The following is a 21,248-nucleotide window of genomic DNA, read 5'->3' as shown; positions in this document are numbered from 1 at the left end:
GAAATTTATTCTCTGATAGTTCTGAAGGCCAGAAGTCTGAAATGAGTCTTGTGGTGCCAAAATCAAGGGGTCAGCAGGGATGTGCACCCTCTGGAAGCTCTAGGGGAGAATCTGTTTCCTTGTCTTTTCCAAGTATCTAGAGCTGCATTCCTTACATTCCTCCACTCAAGGTTCCTTTCTTCATGTTCAAAAACAGCAGCATAACATTTTTTTTTTTTTTTTCATTCTGCTTCCTTCTGTTTCCTTTACATGGCCTTCTCTTCTGCCTGTAGTCAAATCTCCCTCTGCCTGCCTTTTATAAAGATATTTGGGATTACATTTAGGACCTACCCTCATGATCCCAGGTAATCTTTCCATCTCAAGATACTTAATTTAATGACATCTACAAAGACTTTTTTTCCCATATAAGGTAACATTCACAAGTTCCTGGGATTAGAACCTGGATATTTTGGGCGGTCGTTATTCAGCCAATTATAGGTCACTAATCTTAATAGTTTTCTGTTTATGCTTCCTGTGTTTCTATTTGCATAAATGATTATATACATGTGTGTTTTCTCATTTCCCACTCTTTCTTACACAAAAAGTGACATACTATTAAAACTCTTACATTTTGTCGTTTTTACTTAACAAAATATCCTGGAACTCATTCTACATGAGTTCATAGAAAATAACCTCATTCTTCTTTATAGCTTCATAGTACTCCATTGTATGGATGTGCCAGTTTATACACACACCTATGTATAGGACTTCAGTTTTTTTGCTGATATTTTGCAATTACAAACAATACTACAATGACTAACTTTGTGCATAGAATTCTCGTAATTTTGAGGAGTATCATCAGGGTAAATTAAATTTGCATTTTACTCATGATGAGTGAGTTTGAATATCTTTCACATTTTTGAGAAGTAGGTGAGAAATGTGTGTGTGGCAGGGGGTAATTGTCTCCCAGTTAGTAATTTGTCTCTTGTCTTTGTTTTACTTTTTGTTGTTCAAAAGTGTTTTTAAACATAGTCAAATTTATCAATTTTATTTTTTATTGCATCTGAATTTTGAGTTATAGTTAGAAAGTCTTTTCCTACATCAGGCTAAAGAGAAAATCATGCATACTTTTTTTCTAGTATTTACATGGTTTAATCTTTGATATTTATATCCCTGGTCCATTTGGAGTTTATTCTTTTTTTTTTTTTTTTTTTTTAATTTATTTAAGTCAAGTTGTTGTCCTTTCAATCTTAGTTGTGGAGGGTGCTGTTCAGCTTCAAGTTGTTGTTCTTTCAGTCTTAGTTGTGGAGGGCGCAACTAAGGTCCAGGTCCAGTTGCCGTTGCTAGTTGCAGGGGGCACAGCCCACCATCCCTTGCGGGAGTCGAACCGGCAACCTTGTGGTTCAGAGGACACGCTCCAACCAACTGAGCCATCCGGGAGCTCAGCGGTAGCTCAGTTCAAGGTGCCATGTTCAATTTTAGTTGCAGGGGGCGCTGCCCACCATCCCTTGCGGGACTCGAGGAATTGAACTGGCAACCCTGTGGTTGAGAGCCCGTGCTCCAACCAACAACTGAGCCATCCGGGAGGCAGCTCAGCTCAAGGTGCCGTGTTCAATCTTAGTTGCAGGGGGCAGAGCCCACCATCCCTTGCGGGACTCGAGGAATTGAACTGGCAACCTTGTGGTTGAGAGCCCACTGGCCCATGTGGGAATCGAACCGGCAGCCTTCGGAGTTAGGAGCACGGAGCTCTAACCACCTGAGCCACCGGGCCGGCCCCTGGAGTTTATTCTTGATTATAGTGTGAGACTTGGTTCTAATTTTATCTTTCTCTAAATGGCAAACCAGTTGTCCCACCAATATTTATTAAATTGTCCATCTTTTTCCAAGAAATTTGAGATATCATGTTTATCACATGTTAAATTTCCACATGTATTTGGATCTAGTTCTGGGACTTTATATTTTATTCCACTGGTCTATTTGTCTATTCATCTACCAGTACCATGAGTAGATAAACAAGACAGATTTATGGTGTATTTTAATGACTGGTAGGGCTAGTCTTCTCGTAAACTTTTCTTTTTCAGTGTTTCCTCGCTATTTTTGCATGTTTATTTTTCCATATAAATTTTAATATCAACTTGGCTAGCTCCATAAAAATCTTGCTGGTATTTTTATTGGTATTTGTTAAATTTATAAATTAACTTAGAGAAAACTGATATCTTTATGATGTTATGGAATGTCTTTCCCTTTGTTAAAGTCCATTTTTGTATCTTTCAGGGTGCTTTAAAGTTTTTCTCATATAAGGTTTGCACGTTTCTTGATAACTGTATCCTGAAATATTTAATCTTCTTTGTTACTATTGCATTCTCTATTTTCAGGGTATAAAGTAAACATATCCATAAAATCTACCTTATTGACTGTGCTATTTACATCTATATTTATTTTCCTTACTTATTTTTGTGTTCACTTGGTGTGTTTATACTAAAAGTGGCATATTAAAGTTTCCTACTGCTAGTGTATTTCTATCTATGTTTCTTTGCATGTCCTACAATTTTTGCTTTATAAATGTGTTACTGAGTTATTTGGTGAATAGAATTCATAATGGTTATATATTCATTGTGAATTGTGACATGAAACCATGTCATGAGTCAGGGACATTGTGTTGTTCAGTCCCTCACTCCCAGTGCCTAGTCCATAGCTAGTAGTCAGTAATTATAGGTTGAACAAACCTTCCCTCTCTCATCTGACTACTAATGTCTGAAGGGATAGGTGGGTTTACATCTCATTGACTTATTCCCTTCTAAGACCCAGTCAGAGGAATTAGGAACCAATCATTGTGGACTCTGGGAAAGTCCCTTGAAAACAGGACTGTTTTATTCTTGAAATGCCTACAAAGTCTCTTGTACAAAGTAGGGTGCAGCTAGAAACTGAAAGAACTGTTTTGGTGTTATTGTTAAGAGGAAGGTAAATAGTGCATGCAAAGGACTTGGCAGAATGTCAGGTGAACAGAAGTGGTCAATAAATGTTTGCTCCTGCCTCAAGTTTCCTTGCTGTAATGGGAATAAAAATATAGGGTTGTCTTACAGATTAAACAAGAATACTCTGTAAAACAGCTTTGTAAACCACAAATACTATCCAAATGGACTTATCCAAGTGCAATATATTAATAAATCCTGGCATTGAGCAGCCCAGTTTGGAGGGAAGGGCCCTCACCAGGAGGTGCAAAGACCTGACTCATTCTTTTACTATTCATTAAATGACCCCGGACAATTGCAACTTCGGTGTTGTTTCTTTTCTTCATATTTAAAGCAGCCTGTGAACGAACAAGACAGGACCTCGGCGTCCAGCCCGTATTTCCCTGCCAGACTTTCCTTTCCTGCAGGGTACCAAGCCCCCTGACAGGTATCCTTACGCTCGGCAGGCGGTGGCGAGAGGCGGGGCGGGACCAGTCCGGGGGCGGGGCGGGGCGGGGCGTGTCCCGGGCGGAGCCTCCCTCCCTCTGGTCGCCGCTGCTGGACCGGACCGCACGGGGGCGCCGCTGGGGCCGAACGCCTTCAAGAGTTGCTGAGCTGCCGAGGAGGCGCTCACTTCCGCATCGGGCCCCGCGGTGTCTGACGGCCGCACGGAGGGCCGGGCGGGCCCCAGGTCAGTCGGGGAGGCTCCCTAACCCGGTCCCGCCCGTCCAGAGTAGCTGGGCTGCGGGTGGGCCGCGGGCCCGGGAGGCGGCGGGGCGCCCCGAAGAAGGGCCTAGGCTGCGTTGATCACATGGGCGGCCCGGGCTGCAGTCTCGGGCTTGGGGCCGATTCCCGGGTCCCAGGGCCGCGGGGAGACTCCTGCGGGGCTTTCTGGTGTCCCAGCGCCTTTCATTCCGTCTCGCAGGAGGAGTGCGAGTCCCTTGATCACCGTTTTTCAAAGTGGGTCCGCGAGCAGACTCACGACCCCGCCTTAGACTTTCTGGACCGGACCCTGTGCCATGGCCCAAGAATCTGCATTTTCAGCAAGCGTTCCAGATGTTTTTGATACAGGTGGTCACAGGACCGCACTTTGGGGGCACTTCTCCAGAGGGCGGGGCACTTCCGATACAGCGGGGAGCCTAAGCGGGTGCATTTGAGGACGGGGCATCCTGACTAGCCTTGAAATGGTGTTGATCGTCTGCCTCTGCCTTAGGAGATACTGACTGAGGCAGGGGTGTCTTAAATCCTTGCACTCGGTGCGGCAGTGTTCCCGTTGCCACCGATAGGAGTCTTCAGATGGACAGATGCTCAGAGTGAAGTGCCTGCGTCAGGAGCCTTAGAGATAAAACAGTGCTGAAGGAGGCAGTGTGGGCTTCAGCAGGAAGAATTTGGAGTTGGTCCTGCTAACCTGGATTAAGGCTGTCTTCACCACTTACTAGCAGGACAGTCTTAATGTGGACCCAGCACACATCACTCTCTTTCCCCAGTGTCCTCATCTGTCAATAGGCACAGTATTTCTTATCCAATAGGGCTTTTGTGTGAATTAGGTAATGTCTCTCAAGCGTCTCCTACAGTGGCTGGCACATAGTAAGCATTCAGTAAATGGGAATTTTAATAAGAGTAACAGAGGTCCTGCTTTCCAGTCCCCCAAACCAGGCATTAAACAAGTGGGGTAAAATGTGGACAGAGGTACAAAGTATATTTGGAGAACTGTGCAAAGATTCTACATTGGGGGTGCTTGAGACGGTTATGCAAGTAATGAGGTTTGCCTGGGGCGTTGAAGAATAGATAGAATTCCAGGAAGCTGGTAACTGGGGCAGCATGAACCAGTTCCATTCCATGCCTCAGAGGGGGTTCTCTCACATGGATCATTGAGGGGCTGCTCCCAGGAGTTACTGGTAGCTCAGGACGTCACATCCGTAAGTGATTTTTGAAGGTTGGACCATTGGCCCATAATAATTTCTTTCTACTGACCATGGTTTTCCTCAGCCTAATGGTCTCCTTTCATTTCATTGGAGACTGGCTAAATGGGAGCCTCTATGAAAGGATCTTAGTTGATGACATAGTAAAAGTGAATTGCCATTGTTGTAGTTAAGCCTCTTGGCAGCCATTTTACACTTGCTATGAGATGTGCAGATACGGTGGATCTCAATATCGGGAGTACCTTTTTCATCACAGTATTATTTTAGGTTCCCTATAAAAGCCACAATCACCTCGATGCTCCAGGATGGATTAAGAAATCAGATCCTTAAAACTTCCCTAAAGCTTCAGCCATTTTAGAGTGAAGAAGTCAGATGTGTTATTTAGAGGTGTTATTTGTTCTTCTGGACCAGTCTGGCTACTGGTATACTTAGAATTCTGATCTCAGTTGATAAATTATGTCTTCCTTAGTTACCTAAGAATTACAATTACCGTTGTTAATAATTTCTGCTCTTTTGTTTCCTTAAATCTCCAGAGCCATTATCAAGTCCCTCAGTATTACCTTATGGTAACATTTATATCATTATGGGTAATATTTATCATTTATTGAGTATTGACTTTAAGCCAGAAACTGTTCTATGTGCTTTTTATGTTTTGTCGATTATTCCTCTGATAGTCCTTTGAGGTAGGCACCATTCCCACTTCCATTTTGTAGATGAAGACACAGGCAAGGAAGGTAAGTATTTGCCTGAGTTCCCAGAGCTAGTAAGTGGCAGAGCCTAGCTGCCCCATCTCATGCTATATACTGATCTCGGCAGTCTAGACAGCTCCTTCAGACTTACTGTCGGTTAAAAAGATATGTGAAAAATTCACATTGCCTTACATCTGCCATAGCGTGGATAAAACTTTAGTTTCCGCAGTTACAAAATATAAATAATATCAACTTTTTATTGCTGTCATATAGGTTAGGTGGATGGTATATAATATGAGATGAATAAATGGTGGCTATTGTTAGTAACTTCAAAAGGTTTGGAAGACAGTGTTACAAAGAGAGGGATAGTTTGGAAACTAAGGAACTAAGGCAGAAAATTCTAGAAAGGACTTTAGATTTTTTTAAAGCTAAATTGTGTAAAGTGACATTTACATAAAACAATAGGTGTTTGATAATGATGGAATGTCTAGCAGTGACTAGAAACAGTTCATTTTCATTACAAAAGGATATTAAATTTGAAAAAAAAAAGATGTAAATATTGAAGATCATAAGCACACCTCATCTTTGCTTTATATGTGTCAGACAATCCATTATCTTGTTCAGTTCTTTAAACAGTCATCTCAACAGCTAGGATTTGGTTGGTAATAGTTTATTATCATTTACAAATCTTCTGAGCCAAAGTTTTCCAGCTTTTCAGCATATCTCAAACTTCTTTCATATTGTATAAAAATCCTTCAGTTCAGTGTTGCCAGTGCTGAGGAATTTATTTTAAATCACGTGAAAATGTATTTATGTTGTTATCTAGTTAGAGTGTTGTTGGAAATGTCAGTGGTGATTGTCCTTTGTTTTTACAGAGGGGGACCAGGACCACCATTGTTTTGCAGTTTTTGAAAGTGTTTCAAGGCAAAAATTCAGGTGTTTGTGGGAGCAATGGAAAGTCACAAGACAGAAGAAGAGATGTTAGATATTCTTCGGCTGAATGTGGGTGGCTGTATTTACACAGCCAGGCGTGAGTCTTTGTGCCGCTTTAAGGACTCCATGCTGGCATCCATGTTCAGTGGTCGTTTTCCTCTAAAAACAGATGAATCAGGTAAATATTTAAAGTGTAAGCATGATCGTGAATAGTCATTAAAATAGGCGTCTAGTTTAAATTCCTTTTGATTTTTATAATTACAACGGAATGTATTAGATTAGTTTACTAATTCATTAGTGTGGTCATTAGGACTGTATGGAGATTTATTAAATACACGGAGAATTTAAAATACCAGTTTCTAGACGTTGTGATGCTGTTGCAAAAAGTTGCCAAAAAAGTGAGTGTGTGTAAAGACCAACCGTGATCTAATTATGGGGATTAATTATATTTTGAAAGTTGTTACATTCATGCAGCTCCATGGGAAAAGGTATTGAGGCTGATTAAATAAATACATTAACTTCTCCCTGTGTTTTCTGAGTTCAAAAATGTATTATCTCTGGAGAAAGCAGTTGCCCTCATAACTGACATGGCAGTCATTGTTAGTGTAGAATTAGCGTTAAATTTATCACCTAGTCTGGCTGTAAGTCATGCTTTCTGCACATTTTAGGGGTTTCAGGGCTCATGGAACCCACTCTTCTCTGTTAGAAGGGAGGGATTGAGTCATCTTGAGTATGAAGGGCTGTTAGTAATCCTGGGTCTTGAAGGATTGCTTTGCCAACTGAATGGCAGTTGAAAGAATGGAAAACTCATGATGACTGGTGCCCAGGGCTTAATGTCCATCTGGACAGAAAGGTTGCTGGTGAAAAGATGGTAAGCAGAGATGAATGTTTTTCTCTGTCCCCAAGTCTTACCTCCTTAATTCCTTTGTTTCTAAACTAATTAAGGGAGAAAAGGAATTATTGAGTAACATCACACAGAAGTGTTTTTTAATTCTGATAAATTATCTAAGAGTAGTCTCTCATAAAGTAGTACCAGCATTGCATTTATTTTTTAAAGTATGGGTTCTCACAGTACAAAGGGACTAATCTAATAAATCCAAACACATGGCATGCCTGGAGTTAGAAACCCTGGGTTTGTATGTCAGCGCTGCAAGTTGACACAAACACTGGACCTAGTAATGATCACCCCGCAAGCCTTCACTAGGGAGGAACTCCATACGCCTTTCCTGGCCCAGCTGGGCTGAGCTTAGGGGTAAGCTTCCATTTCTACCCGTAGTCTGAGGTCTCCATGGCTTTTGTAGTGGCCATTGTGGAAGTATGGTCCTTGTATCCAAAATTCCAAATGGAGCTCAGAATACATTTTCCTATATGGTTGGTGAGAACAGAGAGGATCACCAAGTGTGACCGAATCTATTTGAATACTAGATGTTAACGTTCTTGGGAGAAACATTTCTAACCTCAGCCTGATGTTAGTTTGACATGTTGAAATTTTGTCGATGGTCATATGTATCTGTGCAATCATTTTTGAACTGCATGTTTTCTAGGGGCTTGTGTTATTGATCGTGATGGACATCTATTTAAATACCTTTTGGATTATCTTCATGGAGAAGTTCACATTCCCACCGATGAGCAAACCCGTGTTGCTCTGCAGGAAGAGGCTGATTACTTTGGCATCCCTTATCCGTATAGCCTGTCTGACCACTTGGCCAATGAAATGGAGACATATTCTTTAAGGTCAAATATAGAACTTAAAAAGGTCTTGGCATTTTCTTAAGTTTTAAAATATATATATGTGTGTATATATATATATATATATATATACACACATACACATTTATTAAGCACAAAGCAATGTGAGTTATTTTGCCTAGCCCATGTTGTCACCTAAAACCAAACATGAGACAGTGTTACTTTTTCATAATTTTTGAAGACACCATTTCTTCAGTACTAGTCATTTTTAAGGCCCAAATTCTGTTCTAGGAAAGTGTATTACATCGCCATTCAAAGGTTTATGAAGTTTTTATTCCTCATTAGAGATTTAACACTTTTTGATGGCTGTTTTGTAGAATTGTTCTCTTGAAGTCCTTTTTAAATTAAGAGCAATACTGTAGTAAGTGAGGGTATAGTGGTATTATTTTGTTTCCTGAAGTGATTTTTTGAAAGAATGGTCATAATAAATAAAAGATTGTATAAAATCTCTTACATGATTTAGTGAATGTAGCAGCGTGTTACTAAGTGAAAACACCAGTTTGATTAATTCACTTTGAGATCAGTCTTTTTAAAGATACTTCTGTTTTAAATCACACTTTAAAGATCTTTACATGACTTTAAAAGCTTCATTATCTTTTTTGCTTTATTGGTGAGTATTACGTTTGCTATTAGCACCTTTGGACATCTAAGAAAAATATTTGTCCTAGATCATTGTTAATAGTGAAAACTGTTGTGAATTGATTTGAATTTATTGATTTGGATGTCAGGGTTTAGGAGAGCAAGCTGATGATACGGCTTTTAGGAGTGCAGCATGAAGAGAAAGTTGATTTGGTTCCAGCTCCCCTTCAGGAATTTGCATGAATGTATGGGTTCTGCTGCTGAAGTTATTTATACATTGAGTCGTTAGGTAGTCTTTTGGTGCTGTTTGCCACATCTGCAGAACGGGGCTGAAAAATCTTGACTGGAAGGTTGGGGGGGGTGGTTAACATTCGTCTTCTCAAGTCTCAATTCTGTAGTCTTTTATATCTGGTCTGTATGCAAAAGGGACGTAGCATGCGCACATTCATTCTGTCCGCCAACACATTTATTTCACATGTTTTTGGCACGTGGAGCACTGTTCTAGGGACTCTGTGAGACACAAAGAAAGGCAACATACAATTCTCATCCTTAAACAGTTTATAATATAGTTGGGAATTCTCATAAAAGTGTAAGTAAAGTTAAAAACCAACACAGGAGTTAGATAGCGATAGTAAAGGAAAATACAAGATATGTCAGTGCCCTATTTTCAGTCACTGAGTCAGTAAATATTAAGCATCTCTTTTGTATCAGGTACTATTCCAGGCACTTGAGATAGGAACCAAAACTGACAGAAGTGTCTGCCCTCGGGGCGCTCAGAGCAGTAATGCCATTTCTGGGGAAGGCCTTTGCCACTCCCCTGAGTGACGCCCTCCTGCTCCGTGCCCCATAGCACCTCCTAGGCTCACCTGGTAGCACTTATTACACTGTGTGCTAGTGGCTTATTTAGTGTCTGTCTTCTGCATTAGTAGCTGTAAACCAGGGGTGTCCAAACTTTTTTCAGCGTTTTTCACCAAGGGCCATATGCGGTAAAATACACAAATAGCCGGGCCACTCACTCGAGGTGAAGTACGTATTGCCTCACCCGGTTTATTTAAGTAAACTAAATATATTTTTGGAATTTGCTGCGGGCCAATAAAAAATGGATCGCGGTCTGCAGTTGGCCCACGGGCCGCAGTTTGGACACCCCTGCTGTAAACTCTAGGAGGGCCAGGATCCTGTCTTTTGCTCACCATTATATCTACAGGGCCTTAGACAGTGCTCAGCACATTGTAGGTACTTAATATTCAAGTAAATGAATGAATAGTTGGATAAATGCCAAATGAGTTCAGACAGTATGTATTCAGTTCATATGTTTGTATCTTTAAGTGTAAAAGAGCAAGTTAATCTGCTTAATCCATGATTGGAATTGGAGTTAAAAATAAGGATCAGCCATGACTAGTCAGTAGAAGGGGAAAGGAAGATTGAGTCAAATGGGAAATTTGGGGGAAAATAAAGGGAAAAGTAAAAAAGTCTAACTCTTAGTTATATGAAAATTTTAAAATGAAACATTATGTTAGCAGTGAAGCTAAAGAGGGAGGAAATAAAAGAGAATTTCCGTGTGGAAAATAATTCTCTAAATGAAAAGGTGTTGGGGTTTTTGGGTGGTGCTTCTTGTGATTTGCTCCGCCACCCCAAATTCAACAAATTCATGTTTGGTTTTTGAAGGCATAAAGACTAGGTTGAAATTTATAATCTTTTAATTTCCCTTATGACCAACTGAAATTGCAACTTTACATGAAAGTAACAGAACAAATTATTTTTTAATTAAAAAATTACTTTCCAGAATTAAATTCAAATTTTATATTTATTTACTTATTTATTTATTTCTCCAGGCTTTAACAGACTTCTGTGATTCGTATGGTTTAGTTTGCAATAAACCAACAGTTTGGGTTCTCCACTATCTTAACACATCTGGTGCAAGCTGTGAGAGTAGAATTATTGGTGTATATTCCACAAAAACTGATGGAACAGATGCTATTGATAAGCAGCTTGGAGGAAGAATTCACAGTAAATGCATTTTTAAGAGGTATGTCCATATTTAAAAATGAAAAAGGAACAAAGTAAAGTCTTGGTCTTCTCTAAGGTGTTACTGAACGGAATATGTGATTGACCCGAAAAGACCATCAGCACTTCTCAATAGACAGACTGAGCTTTTGGAACTGTCAAGATGGGGAGATTATAATTAAGACCATTTCACATATATATAAGCTATGGGCCAACTACATGGTCTAGTGCAGTGGTTCTCATCTGGGAGTGGGCATTCAGAATCCCCTGTGAGGCTTTATGAAAAGAAAGAAGAGACAGAAAGCAAAGCACAGCCACATGCCGAGGTATGTCCCCTTGACCCTAGACCAGGGGCAGAAGCACTGACCTAGATGTCAGCAGGCCCACTAAGTGACCCAGGACTGGCCTGTGCCTTGGTGTCTTGTTCTGAGAAATCACGAAAGACTTCCCTGGTCCCTCCCAACTTTAAAATTCTATGACTTAAACATATTAAATTCTTAAGGGTTATTAACGTTTTCCCTGTAATCTTATTTACACTGGTCAATTTGCTTAGCAATTTTTTTTTTTTTTAATTCTGTGGGAGACTGGATTGGGTCACATGTTAGTGACTAATGTGCGACCACATGAGCTTGTTTCTTAAATGAAGAAATATATCATCATTTTCTGAATTCTTTACAGGTAGGGGTGTTTCTATATAAGGTATATAAGTGCCTGGCACAGTGCTAGGAAAGTTTTAATCAAAGTTGTGTCTTCAACTTTACTGGAGTTAGGTGATATTTTTTAGAAAACTTATTTTAAAGACTTGTTGACTTGTCTGCATATCCTATATCGTGGAATTAAATACTTTCAAATGTATGTTAGAATACTCATATAGTATATTATTTTTGTATATAGTAATACACACACATACACACTTGTGCCTAGATTGTATATTTTCATTAGCTTTTGCATTATTTCTAGAGAGGCGGGAAATAATGTTCAGTACATTTGGAGCTATTATTCAGCAGCAGAATTGAAGAAAATGATGGATGCCTTTGATGCTTGGGAAGGAAAAGGTATAGTACAATGCTTTTATTTCATGGCAGAAGGTAGACTCTTCCTTAAGACTAAGCTCAACTACTGCATTTCTTTTTTTGAGAAAGTATATTTTTATGTAGATCCAGGTATTTGTCATGTCATGATAACATTGAGACATTTTACCTACAAATCTTTAAACCCCCTGAGTTGCTAGATATTATTAATAGTTTGTAATTCAGTAACCTGAAATATGCTTTTGTTGCTTATACTTATTTCGTTCAATTAAATGAGAGTTTACTTAGCACCTACTGTGTACCTGTATTGTCCTATGGAGATACCTCTAAATTATGCATAAAATGTATAAGCGAAAAAAAAAAAAGGAGGAAATGAAAATAATGCTGGGGAAGATGTCTAAAGAGCCCTTATAAAATAATTAAAATAATCTTTAAATGCACACTTTGAAATTTGACCATTTTTACCAAGCTGCTTATATGAGTTGATAATAATAATGCTGTTTAATTTCTAGTGTGATAAGTAGTTTAACTTCATTATCTCTTAGTCCTAAAGCAAACATGTATGCTATTTACCACTTTATTAATGAGGAAACTGAGTCTCAGAGAGGCCATGCCACTTCCTTAAGGATCACAGAGGGTTAACTATTCTATGCCTAAGGTTTTGTTTTTTTCCCCTTAATTAACAAGCATTTATTGAGTGTTAAATTCAAGCACTATAGTGAGTCCTAAAATTGGGTCCAAAAATAAATAAGACACATCTCAGTCTTTAAATGATCTTAAAAGCTGGTAGAGACAGCCATTGCACGTGACGTAAAATGGAATAAAAGGAGAGGCAGAGGCTTTTAAAAACCACATGAGCCGTTCTTCCTCAGGCAGGGTGCTAGTACCAACCCTTCTTTCATTCCTCCCTTTGCCCCTCTTACTTTTCCTCCTTTTTCTTTTCATACCCCTCAAGCAGACAGGATGAAGTGTAATGAAAGAAGTGCTGTTCTCTTTAAGCTTATTATTTTGGATTTAATTGACTTTGAGGCACTTGAGTTTACGTTGAGGAACAGATCGCTTGGTATTCGTGTCTCCTTTAGTGCCTCTGGGCTGGCAGTTGCCCAGGAGGCTTCAGGAGGGCCTGGCTGGGCTTCTTTCTCCACTGACTTAGGAAGCTGGAGTGGAGAGCTAGATCACTGGCTTTTACTAAGCGTGCAACTGATTTCAGCTTTTTAGAGAGCATGTAATGGAGCATCACTGTGATTTAATAAAGTTCTGGAAGGCCTGTGGAAAGCCACAAGACAGGAAACAGAAGTAAAAGGAAGACCCATGAGAAGAAAGAAGACAGTTACTGTTATTTGTGGACAATATGTCTTTTTAGAAAACTCAAAAGAATCAACTAAAGGTATTTTAAATGATGAGTTTAGTAGACTAAACTAGCTGGATATAATAAAAGTAAACAAAGATCAGCAGCTTACTTATAAATTAACTAGAAATTATGGGGGGAAATCCAATTCACTATAGCAATAAATAAAATGTAAGATAACTAGGACTGCCTCGCCAAGAAATGCTTGATGTTTTATGAAGAAAAGTGCTAAAATGTATTTATCCATCCATCCATTCATAAAAAAGAAGACATGGAGATTATGCTGAGACATGCCATGGTCTCGAATGGGAAACCTGAGTATTATAACGACGTCAGTTCTTCTCAGATTAAATTATAAGTTTAACACTATTCCTACCAAAATATTAATAGAACTCTTTGGGAATCTTGAAATGATTCTAGAATTCCTCTGAAAGAATAAACAGGTAAAATAGCCGAGAACATTTTGGGAAATAGAAATGGTTAAAGGGATGAGTCTAACTCTTTGATAGTAAAACATGCTATAGCTCTATAATAATAAAAACCATGTGTTTCTGGTGTAAGAATATATGCAGAGATCAAATATAAACCCCAATAAAGGTATAAGAAGAAAAGTACTATGTGATAAGAAAGTTACACAGTAAAATATTAAAGAAAAAAAGATAGATTATTTAATTTCAGTGGCATTTACCACATTCACAATAAGGTGTAACCACCACCTCTATTTAGTTTCAAAATATTTTCATCCCCCCAAAAGGAGACCCAGTACTCATTAAGCAGTTACTCCTCATTTGTGTCTCCCCTCAGCCCCTGGCAGCCTCCCGTCTCCTCTCTATCTCAATGGATTTGCCTTTTCTGGATATTTCATATAAATGGAATCATACAAAATGTGACCTTTGTGTCTGTCTTCTTTCACTTAGCACAATGTTTTCAAGGTTCATAAGAATACATTTTCAGCTTTCAATCAGAAACATTAGATTTCAGAATTAAAGCGAATTTGATTGGAATTTTGGTCTAACATATTAACTCAGATTATTCTTGTTTGCAAAGGTGCTTATAGAGTAGTGATATTTCATATTCATATAGTGGTTGCCTCTTACAGAGTGGTTCAAAAAATTCACCTGGTTTGATGGTCATAGCAACCCAATGAGGCAGACAGGGCTAGTGTTAGCCCCCACTGTCCAATCCCAACGCTGCAGCCAACACCGTGACTTATAGTAAAGGAACCTAACATCTCTTGAGTGTTTAGTCTGTGCCAGGCCCTCTTCTAAGCAGTTTGCATTTATTTACTCATTTAATCATCTCAACAGTCCAGTGAGGTATGTATTAGATTGGTGCAAAAGTAATTGTGGTATTTGCAATTTTTTTTTTAACCTTTTAAACCACAATTATTTTTGCACCAACCTAATACCGTGATTGTCATCATTTCACAGATGAGAAAATTTAGGCACAGAAAAGTAAGTTTCCTAAGGCCACGTGAGTAGTGAGTGTCAGAAGTGGGATTCAGGCCCAGGCAATCCTGGCTCGAGTCTGTCCCCTCTAACCGGCACACACAGCCACACAGGGCCCATGTAATACCTGCTGATTATTAGTGGCCGAGCCGGGGCTGGTAGCCAGCTCTTCCTACACCCAGGTCATGAGCTGTGCCACTATTGCCCTGGCTCTTCGTGGGAGCACTTCCAGTGGACATTTCCCTTCATCAAATGGTAGGCATGAACATGAACCTCAAACTCCTGGCTGGCCTGCATGAAACAGTGTGTCTGAACATTTTGTGGTGGACAATGGCTCTCTTAATTGTGTCTTTTTATCTTCCAGGTGTGAGCTACTGGCGGGTACCTCATGAGCTGATAGAATGTTGGACTCTGGAAGAGCGGCCTTTACTTGGAAACCTACGTCACATGGCCCCAATTCGAAAGAGGTTATCTATGTGCTGTTGATGTTTGCTTTTAATCTATGACCTACGTTTTTACTGTCTTTATTGGGGAAATGAATAGTGGTTCTTGACCTTACTAAGCTTATTAATCACCTAGACGAATATTCTGCCTTAACATCAAAATATAAACCTTGATAAATGCACAGCTATCAAAACTATGTAAAAAATGCAAATAATTCCATAAAACTGAGTTATATAGTATGTTCTTTTTGTGAGAGTGTGATTTTAAAAATACTGGACACAGTGGCAGTGCTTTGGTAAGTAGTTTTCCCCACAAAAGTGAAATCCAGGCTTTATCAGGCAGTAGTCAAAAAATTTATTTATTGGACTTAATATTTGAACTTTCCTGTTACTTATTCCGAATTCCTTTCTCCTTCTCATGGCCACAAGTAGCATTTTAATTTAATAGTATTTTCTTGTGTTCTATGAAATTATTAGCATTGAATTCACTTCACATCTGTGTCTTTCACTGTGCTTTAAATACACTTAAAATCATTTTTATTGTCTGGGTACTGTCCATGGCTTTTAAACATTCTGATTTTTTGATCATGTGCTCTAGAATTTGATCCAATGGCCCTATGAAGTTCCAGAATGTTCTCTTGCTTGTGCCTTCTGGATCTTTCACAGAAATGCGGAGTTTATTCAGTTTTTAGTAGTTAATCATCTCTTGTTAAAACAGATATTTTTTTCTTAAAGGCGCTCATTTTGTTACCATTATTTATTTCACTCATTGAACCTACAGTTAGCAAATATTATTTGGGTCTAAAGAAGCGATCCTCAACTGGGGGTGATTTTGTCCCCGAGGGGATATTTGGCAATGTTTGGAGACATCTGTGGCTGTCACACTGTGGAGTGGGGGATGCTGTTGCCAGGGGTGCTGCTAAACACCCTGGAATGCACAGGGCAAGCCCACAGCAAAGAATTATCCCACCCCAAATAGCAATAGTGCCAAGATTAAGAAACCTTGGTCTAGAGTCTAGTGGAAGACGTGGACAGAAAACAAAGCAGCAGGAATAGTGTTATGGAGACTCTCCTCTGTGTTCGCTGTCTTTCCTCTGGGATTTTATTAAACGTCATTTTTTATGCATCGACAGGATAATGAGAATGGTAAGTTTAAAGCACTTGTGAACTCCCAAAGAACCATCTGACCCGCCAGAGAAAATTTGGTTAGGTTCAGTCGAGTTTTAGGGTTGAATATATTATACAGTAGTCGCCCCTTATCTGCGGGGGATGTTTCGAGACACCTAGTGGATGCCTGAAACCCTGAATAGTACCATACCCTAACTGAAGACTTGTTTTGGATGGTGTCCTTTCTCCTTCATCAACTTCTTCAATTCTGCTGGAAGTGTGGCAGCAGCTTCTTCATTGGCAGATACAGCTTCTCCAGTAATTTTTATATTTTTTCATGCGAACCTATTCCTGAATCTGTGTAACCACCCCTTACTTGTCTTAAATGGCTTGGTGCCACTCGTTTCTGGGGGCCCCTGCGGAAATCGTCATATAGTCTCAGTGCTTTCTGACACCACGTGTTGCCATCAGTTGGAACATGTTTTCTGTTCGCGTCTTCCACCCACAAATTTAATTCCTTTTCCATCTTAACTAACCACTTATCACGTGCTGTGGCTGTAACTGATGCAGTTTGAGGTACAACAGCAAAAACTGGCAGAAATTTCTTTTCCTTCTTCACAATTTCACGGATGGATTTGTTCTTACTGTAGATCTTAACAGCCTCAGCGTATGATTTCTTTTCTTTCCTTAGTAAGTCAAGAACTTTCACCTTTTCACTTAAAGGAAGCACTTGAAGGCTTCTCTTTGGCATATCCAAATTGCCAGCATCACTGCTCTTTTATTTGGGGGCCAAGTAAAATAAGGGTGGCTCAAACACAAGCACTACAATACCATGACAGTTGATTTAATAACAGAGACGGCTACTACGTGACTGATGGGCTGGTTGTGTCTGCAGCGTGGAGACACTGGGCAGAGGGATGATTCACATCTCAGGTGGGATGGAGCAGGACCGTGTGACATTTCATCATGCTACTCAGAGTGACATGCAACTTAAAACTTATGAATTGTTTATTTCTAGATTTTTTCCATTTAATATTTCTGGACCGTGGTTGACTGTGGGTAGCTGAAACCTTGGAAAGCGAAAGCGTGGATAAGGAGGGATTGTTGTGTTTGCATTTGCTACACATGGCAATTTTCAAATCACCATGCTATTATGACCCCATTTCCAAGAATCCGAGTTCACTATGTTATATTTGCCTCTGAAAACACAACAATGCTGGGTGAGGAGATGAGTTGGAGGATTGCTATTACACTTTGAGTTCAGGAGGTGGTCTTCATGAAGTGACACTGGTGGCAGCAGTGGAAGGAACAGGCAGGTTTTAGACAGTGGTGGTTTGACAGTTTTAAAGTCATTTAAAGCAGTGCTCCGCCTTTAGGCTTTTTATAATGAAAGGTAAACTCAGTTGCAATCTGTGAAGGTTTGCCTAATACTTCTCAAATTCAAAAGGCATCTAACTCTACCATGGGTTTGACTGCTCTAGCAATTCCCAAAACATGTCCTATAGAATGCTAATTTTAGTGGGTGCTAAAGGTGTCATTACAGAATGGTTGGGAAATCTGGATCCAACAAAGTCAAATAGGTGTCCTTCCTATAGGCCTTCTCAGAACCTTTCATTTGTTCATATAGATTTTAAAACTCCGAGAGGAGAATAAAATATGCAGCATCATTTTTCAAGTTTATTTGATTGTGAAACCCTTTTTTTTCCTCAGCAAATCTCTTGAAACACTGCTCTGGGGAAAACAACTTGGGATATTCCTGGTTATCCTCTGGATCACATCAGGATTCTGGGGAGCAGAATGATATGCTGTATAGTTCTCCTGTAACAGCTCATCTCCAAATTTTAATTTGTTGGTATTCTGTGTGATTTTAAAAGAATTTGTATTCAAGTTGAAACAATCTTTTGTAAATTTGCTGATTTACTTATAGACCATGGAGGGAGATGAGAGATGAAGTATGTTGATATTTATAAACCTCTCGACTCAAATTCTTGCTGAGACCCTTTTCGTTCACCTTGAAGGTAAATTTTGGAGACGGTTTCATTCCTTATAACTGCTGATAATAATGTGCTTCTGTATTTACAGGCGACTGATAGCACTTAATGAAGAGGAAGAAGATGGGAACTGTAAGACTGGTCCTAAGCCGGTCAGATTTGTGGGCCCTTCCACCAGCACCCAAATTAAAGTCAAGAACTCAGCTTCCATTAGGGTGTCTCCAGCCAGTGCCCTCCAAGCCTGGTCCCAGGCCATGGCAAACCAGTGTCCAGGCAGAAGTACAGCTCAGCGCTCGGCATCATCGAAAACCCCGTCCCTGGTGGGCACTGGGCTACCTGGGCATTCCCCAGCTTCCCATGGGACCAGGAGTGCTGAAAACGGAGCCACAGACCCTCCTCCAGCTGAAGTTCTGCTCTCCGACAAGAAGGCCACCCCACATCGAGTGGTAAAACTGAAGCGGACTCCACTGTGTGCCCCCGGGCCTTCCCCGCCTGCCTGCACAGCAGTGAGGCCCGAGGGGGTCCCAGAACCGCCGCCCCACGAAGCACCCACCATGGGCGTGCGGACCAAAAATGAGCAGGGCAAGGCTGATTGATGGAAACGGTGGGCTCAGAGGTTCTGGTTGCTTCCAGAGCTCCCACCCTGTTTGCTACGCATAAGTGGCACTGTTTGTTGATGCAGTTGAGGTGAAAACTTAATGTTTCTATTCAGGATAAGTATGGGAAAAATAGATTGTGTGAAGTAGGAATGGAGGAGGGGAGACTTTAGGTGGTTAGGGCTGTATTTACTTCTCATTTTCCCAACTTTTAAATGATAATTTGTCTACAGTTTGAATTTCAGGTTTTTAATTGTGTTCTTTTTTTAATGATTGATTGGTATAAAGGCAACAAAACAGTACAGCAAAATCATCTCTTGAGAAGTTTACTTTGTTGCTAAAGTAATTACATACTTTAGGCACTTTTGTAATGTTATGCATTGCAGCCCAGAGAGAGGAGTCAGTTTGGGCTTAGATATTCTTGTCTGGTGAAATAGAGAGGGTGGTGTTAGGGCTTTCTTGTGCTTTATCAGAGCCAAGAGAGATTTGAGAGAAAACTTTTATCAAGGTGAACTCCCTACAAGTTATTCTCAGTCAGGAAAAGCCACATGAAAAGAAACAATGGGGAGGAAAATAAAGGTAATAATTTGAGATCACACTTGGACTCTCAGTAGAACTATTTTCTTTCATTGATTGGCTTTTCTTACTCTTTTCCGTTAACAGATTGATTTATACATCACAGTATTTCTTGGGATAAAAGCTATATAACATGTCTTTGGAATAAATTAAAATATTTTAATTTGAATAGTGAAGTTTTGAAAGTATTTTAAAAAAGAAGTTAAAAGTTTAACTTTTTAACTATAGTTAATTTTTTCCCCCAGAAATGACCATTGAAGAGTCATTCTGATTATTCAATATGAGTTTTTATGCATAAAATTTTCACATGACTTGAATTTACTATTTTTAAACAGAGCATTTTGATTAATCCTCTATTTTCCCACAACTCTTCAGTTGTGTGTGTTTACTCACACGTTAGGTTTTATAATTGGATCACATATTTCTGCCTTCAGTGAGCAGAATGCCTTCAGTGTGTTAAAAATAAGTTCATAAAGCAGGGTATTTTTTACTCCGCGCTTATTGTGCTTTCATTGCTTTGAAAGGGTAAATATATGAAAACATTACATTTTGAAAAATAAAGTAAAACTTTTCCATAACAAGTGACATTTTCTGTTACTGTACTTGTTCTTAAGCCTTGGAGCCCTTTAATAGTTTGAAAGCTGGTGAAGTTTATATACGTTATCTATTTCTGCTTACAAAATTGCTTTCCTGTATAGGTAATGGATAAAATAATTAAACCAATTTTGGATAGCTATCCAAATACCAGCAGCCTTTTAAAATGGATGTTGTATTTGGCCAGAAAAAACAAATATTTAACTGAAGAGTCATGAATGACATTCCCCTGTGGAATATACAAAATATTCAGTTACCTGTGAAAAATACTATTATAGAGAATCCAGGTATTCTGAAAAATCAGACCATAGTGAATTTTGAGAACTTCCAATTAGGACATTATTAGTATTGCTTGATCTAGGATATTTTGAATTGATTCATGTAAGAAAATTTTATACTACTAAAATATTTAATGTGTATTTTATACATAATAAACATTTATCTGGAAAAAAAACATGTTGAATATTTATCGTGGGTGATTCAGTCAACAGCCTGCATTTCTTTGCGTCAGGTAATTTAAGGGATAGTCTATTTAGCACATTTAGCCTTTATAAGAAGAGAGGTTTTGGAATAACTACTAAGCTGTGGCACAGCTGAGGTGGGAAGGGGCAAATGGTCTCTCATGGGTATCAGGAGTCAAAGTCAAATTCAGGATGCTGTTGGAACTTGAGGCTTACTTTATTTGGGTGTGGTTCATAGGGATGAGGTTAATTTCCCATGAAAACACCTTTTTCCTAACACCAGACCCTGTAAATATGAAAGCTTTGGCAATCTCATTATAACCCATTGCTCTTACAGGAGAAAATAAAAATTTTTTAAAAAGGAAAGCATGTTTTATAAATAGTGATTCTGTGTTATTACTTTGGAGAAGTAGGTTTATGTGGCTGTTGGATCAGGGGACAATAGAAATTCTTAATGGTGAGTAGGATATTAGGTGCTGCTCATATGAAAAAAAGATAATTGACTTTCCAGGTAATCTCTCTTTTGAAAACTGTTTTGCCCTCATTAGTTAGTTATATCGTGGAGAGCGTAAGGCTGACAGTGGCGGCCTACTGAAGGATTTGCTTTGTCTATTTCTAAAGAAGTTTTTGTTTCAGTTTATAAACTATTGTCATATATTTTATTTCGTTGTGTTCATTTTGCTCTTTAGTTTCAGACAACGACTTAATGAAGGTAACCTTTCCTGGTTCCTTGAAGATCAAGAAAATGAAGTTCAGCAAAGTTAAAGTTGTACGATCATAACCCCCCATCCCCCAGCAACACACACACATTTGAGCCTCATAATCTGATTTCCACAGAATGACATAG

General features: G+C 39.3%; 1 protein-coding gene across 3 annotated transcripts; it reads left to right on the top strand.

Moving 5' to 3' along the window:
- The first annotated feature begins 3,483 nt into the window (after positions 1-3,483).
- On the top strand, positions 3,484-20,767 carry KCTD18 (potassium channel tetramerization domain containing 18). 3 transcript variants are annotated; one of them, XM_074339765.2, is made up of 8 exons: positions 3,505-3,621; positions 3,856-4,001; positions 6,417-6,652; positions 8,019-8,230; positions 10,635-10,828; positions 11,767-11,861; positions 14,998-15,100; positions 18,266-20,767. In XM_074339765.2, the coding sequence occupies exons 3-8, from the start codon at positions 6,493-6,495 to the stop codon at positions 18,768-18,770; spliced, it is 1,269 nt and encodes a 422-aa protein (XP_074195866.1). In that variant the 5' UTR covers positions 3,505-3,621; positions 3,856-4,001; positions 6,417-6,492; the 3' UTR covers positions 18,771-20,767. The 3 variants fall into 3 exon arrangements, with proteins under 3 accessions (XP_019602050.2, XP_074195866.1, XP_074195868.1); XM_019746491.3 differs by lacking the exon at positions 3,856-4,001 and having other exon boundaries at positions 3,484-3,621; XM_074339767.2 differs by lacking the exons at positions 3,505-3,621; positions 3,856-4,001 and adding an exon at positions 4,050-4,477.
- The last annotated feature ends 481 nt before the right edge of the window (positions 20,768-21,248 follow it).

This window comes from Rhinolophus sinicus, chromosome 17 (genome assembly GCF_057876585.1).
Source record: "Rhinolophus sinicus isolate RSI-liver-muscle chromosome 17, RSI-T2T, whole genome shotgun sequence".
Lineage (NCBI taxonomy): Eukaryota > Metazoa > Chordata > Mammalia > Chiroptera > Rhinolophidae > Rhinolophus > Rhinolophus sinicus.
The sequence above is the reverse complement of the archived record's forward strand: the minus strand, read 5'-3'. Positions and strand labels throughout refer to the sequence as shown.

Excerpts from the sequence above, each read along its gene's own strand:
- KCTD18 (XM_019746491.3), top strand. The coding sequence starts at position 6,493 with ATGGAAAGTCACAAGACAGAAGAAGAGATGTTAGATATTCTTCGGCTG. Across the intron at positions 6,653-8,018 it reads TCTAAAAACAGATGAATCAG|GGGCTTGTGTTATTGATCGT; the intron begins GTAAATATTTAA and ends CATGTTTTCTAG. Across the intron at positions 15,101-18,265 it reads ATGGCCCCAATTCGAAAGAG|GCGACTGATAGCACTTAATG; the intron begins GTTATCTATGTG and ends CTGTATTTACAG.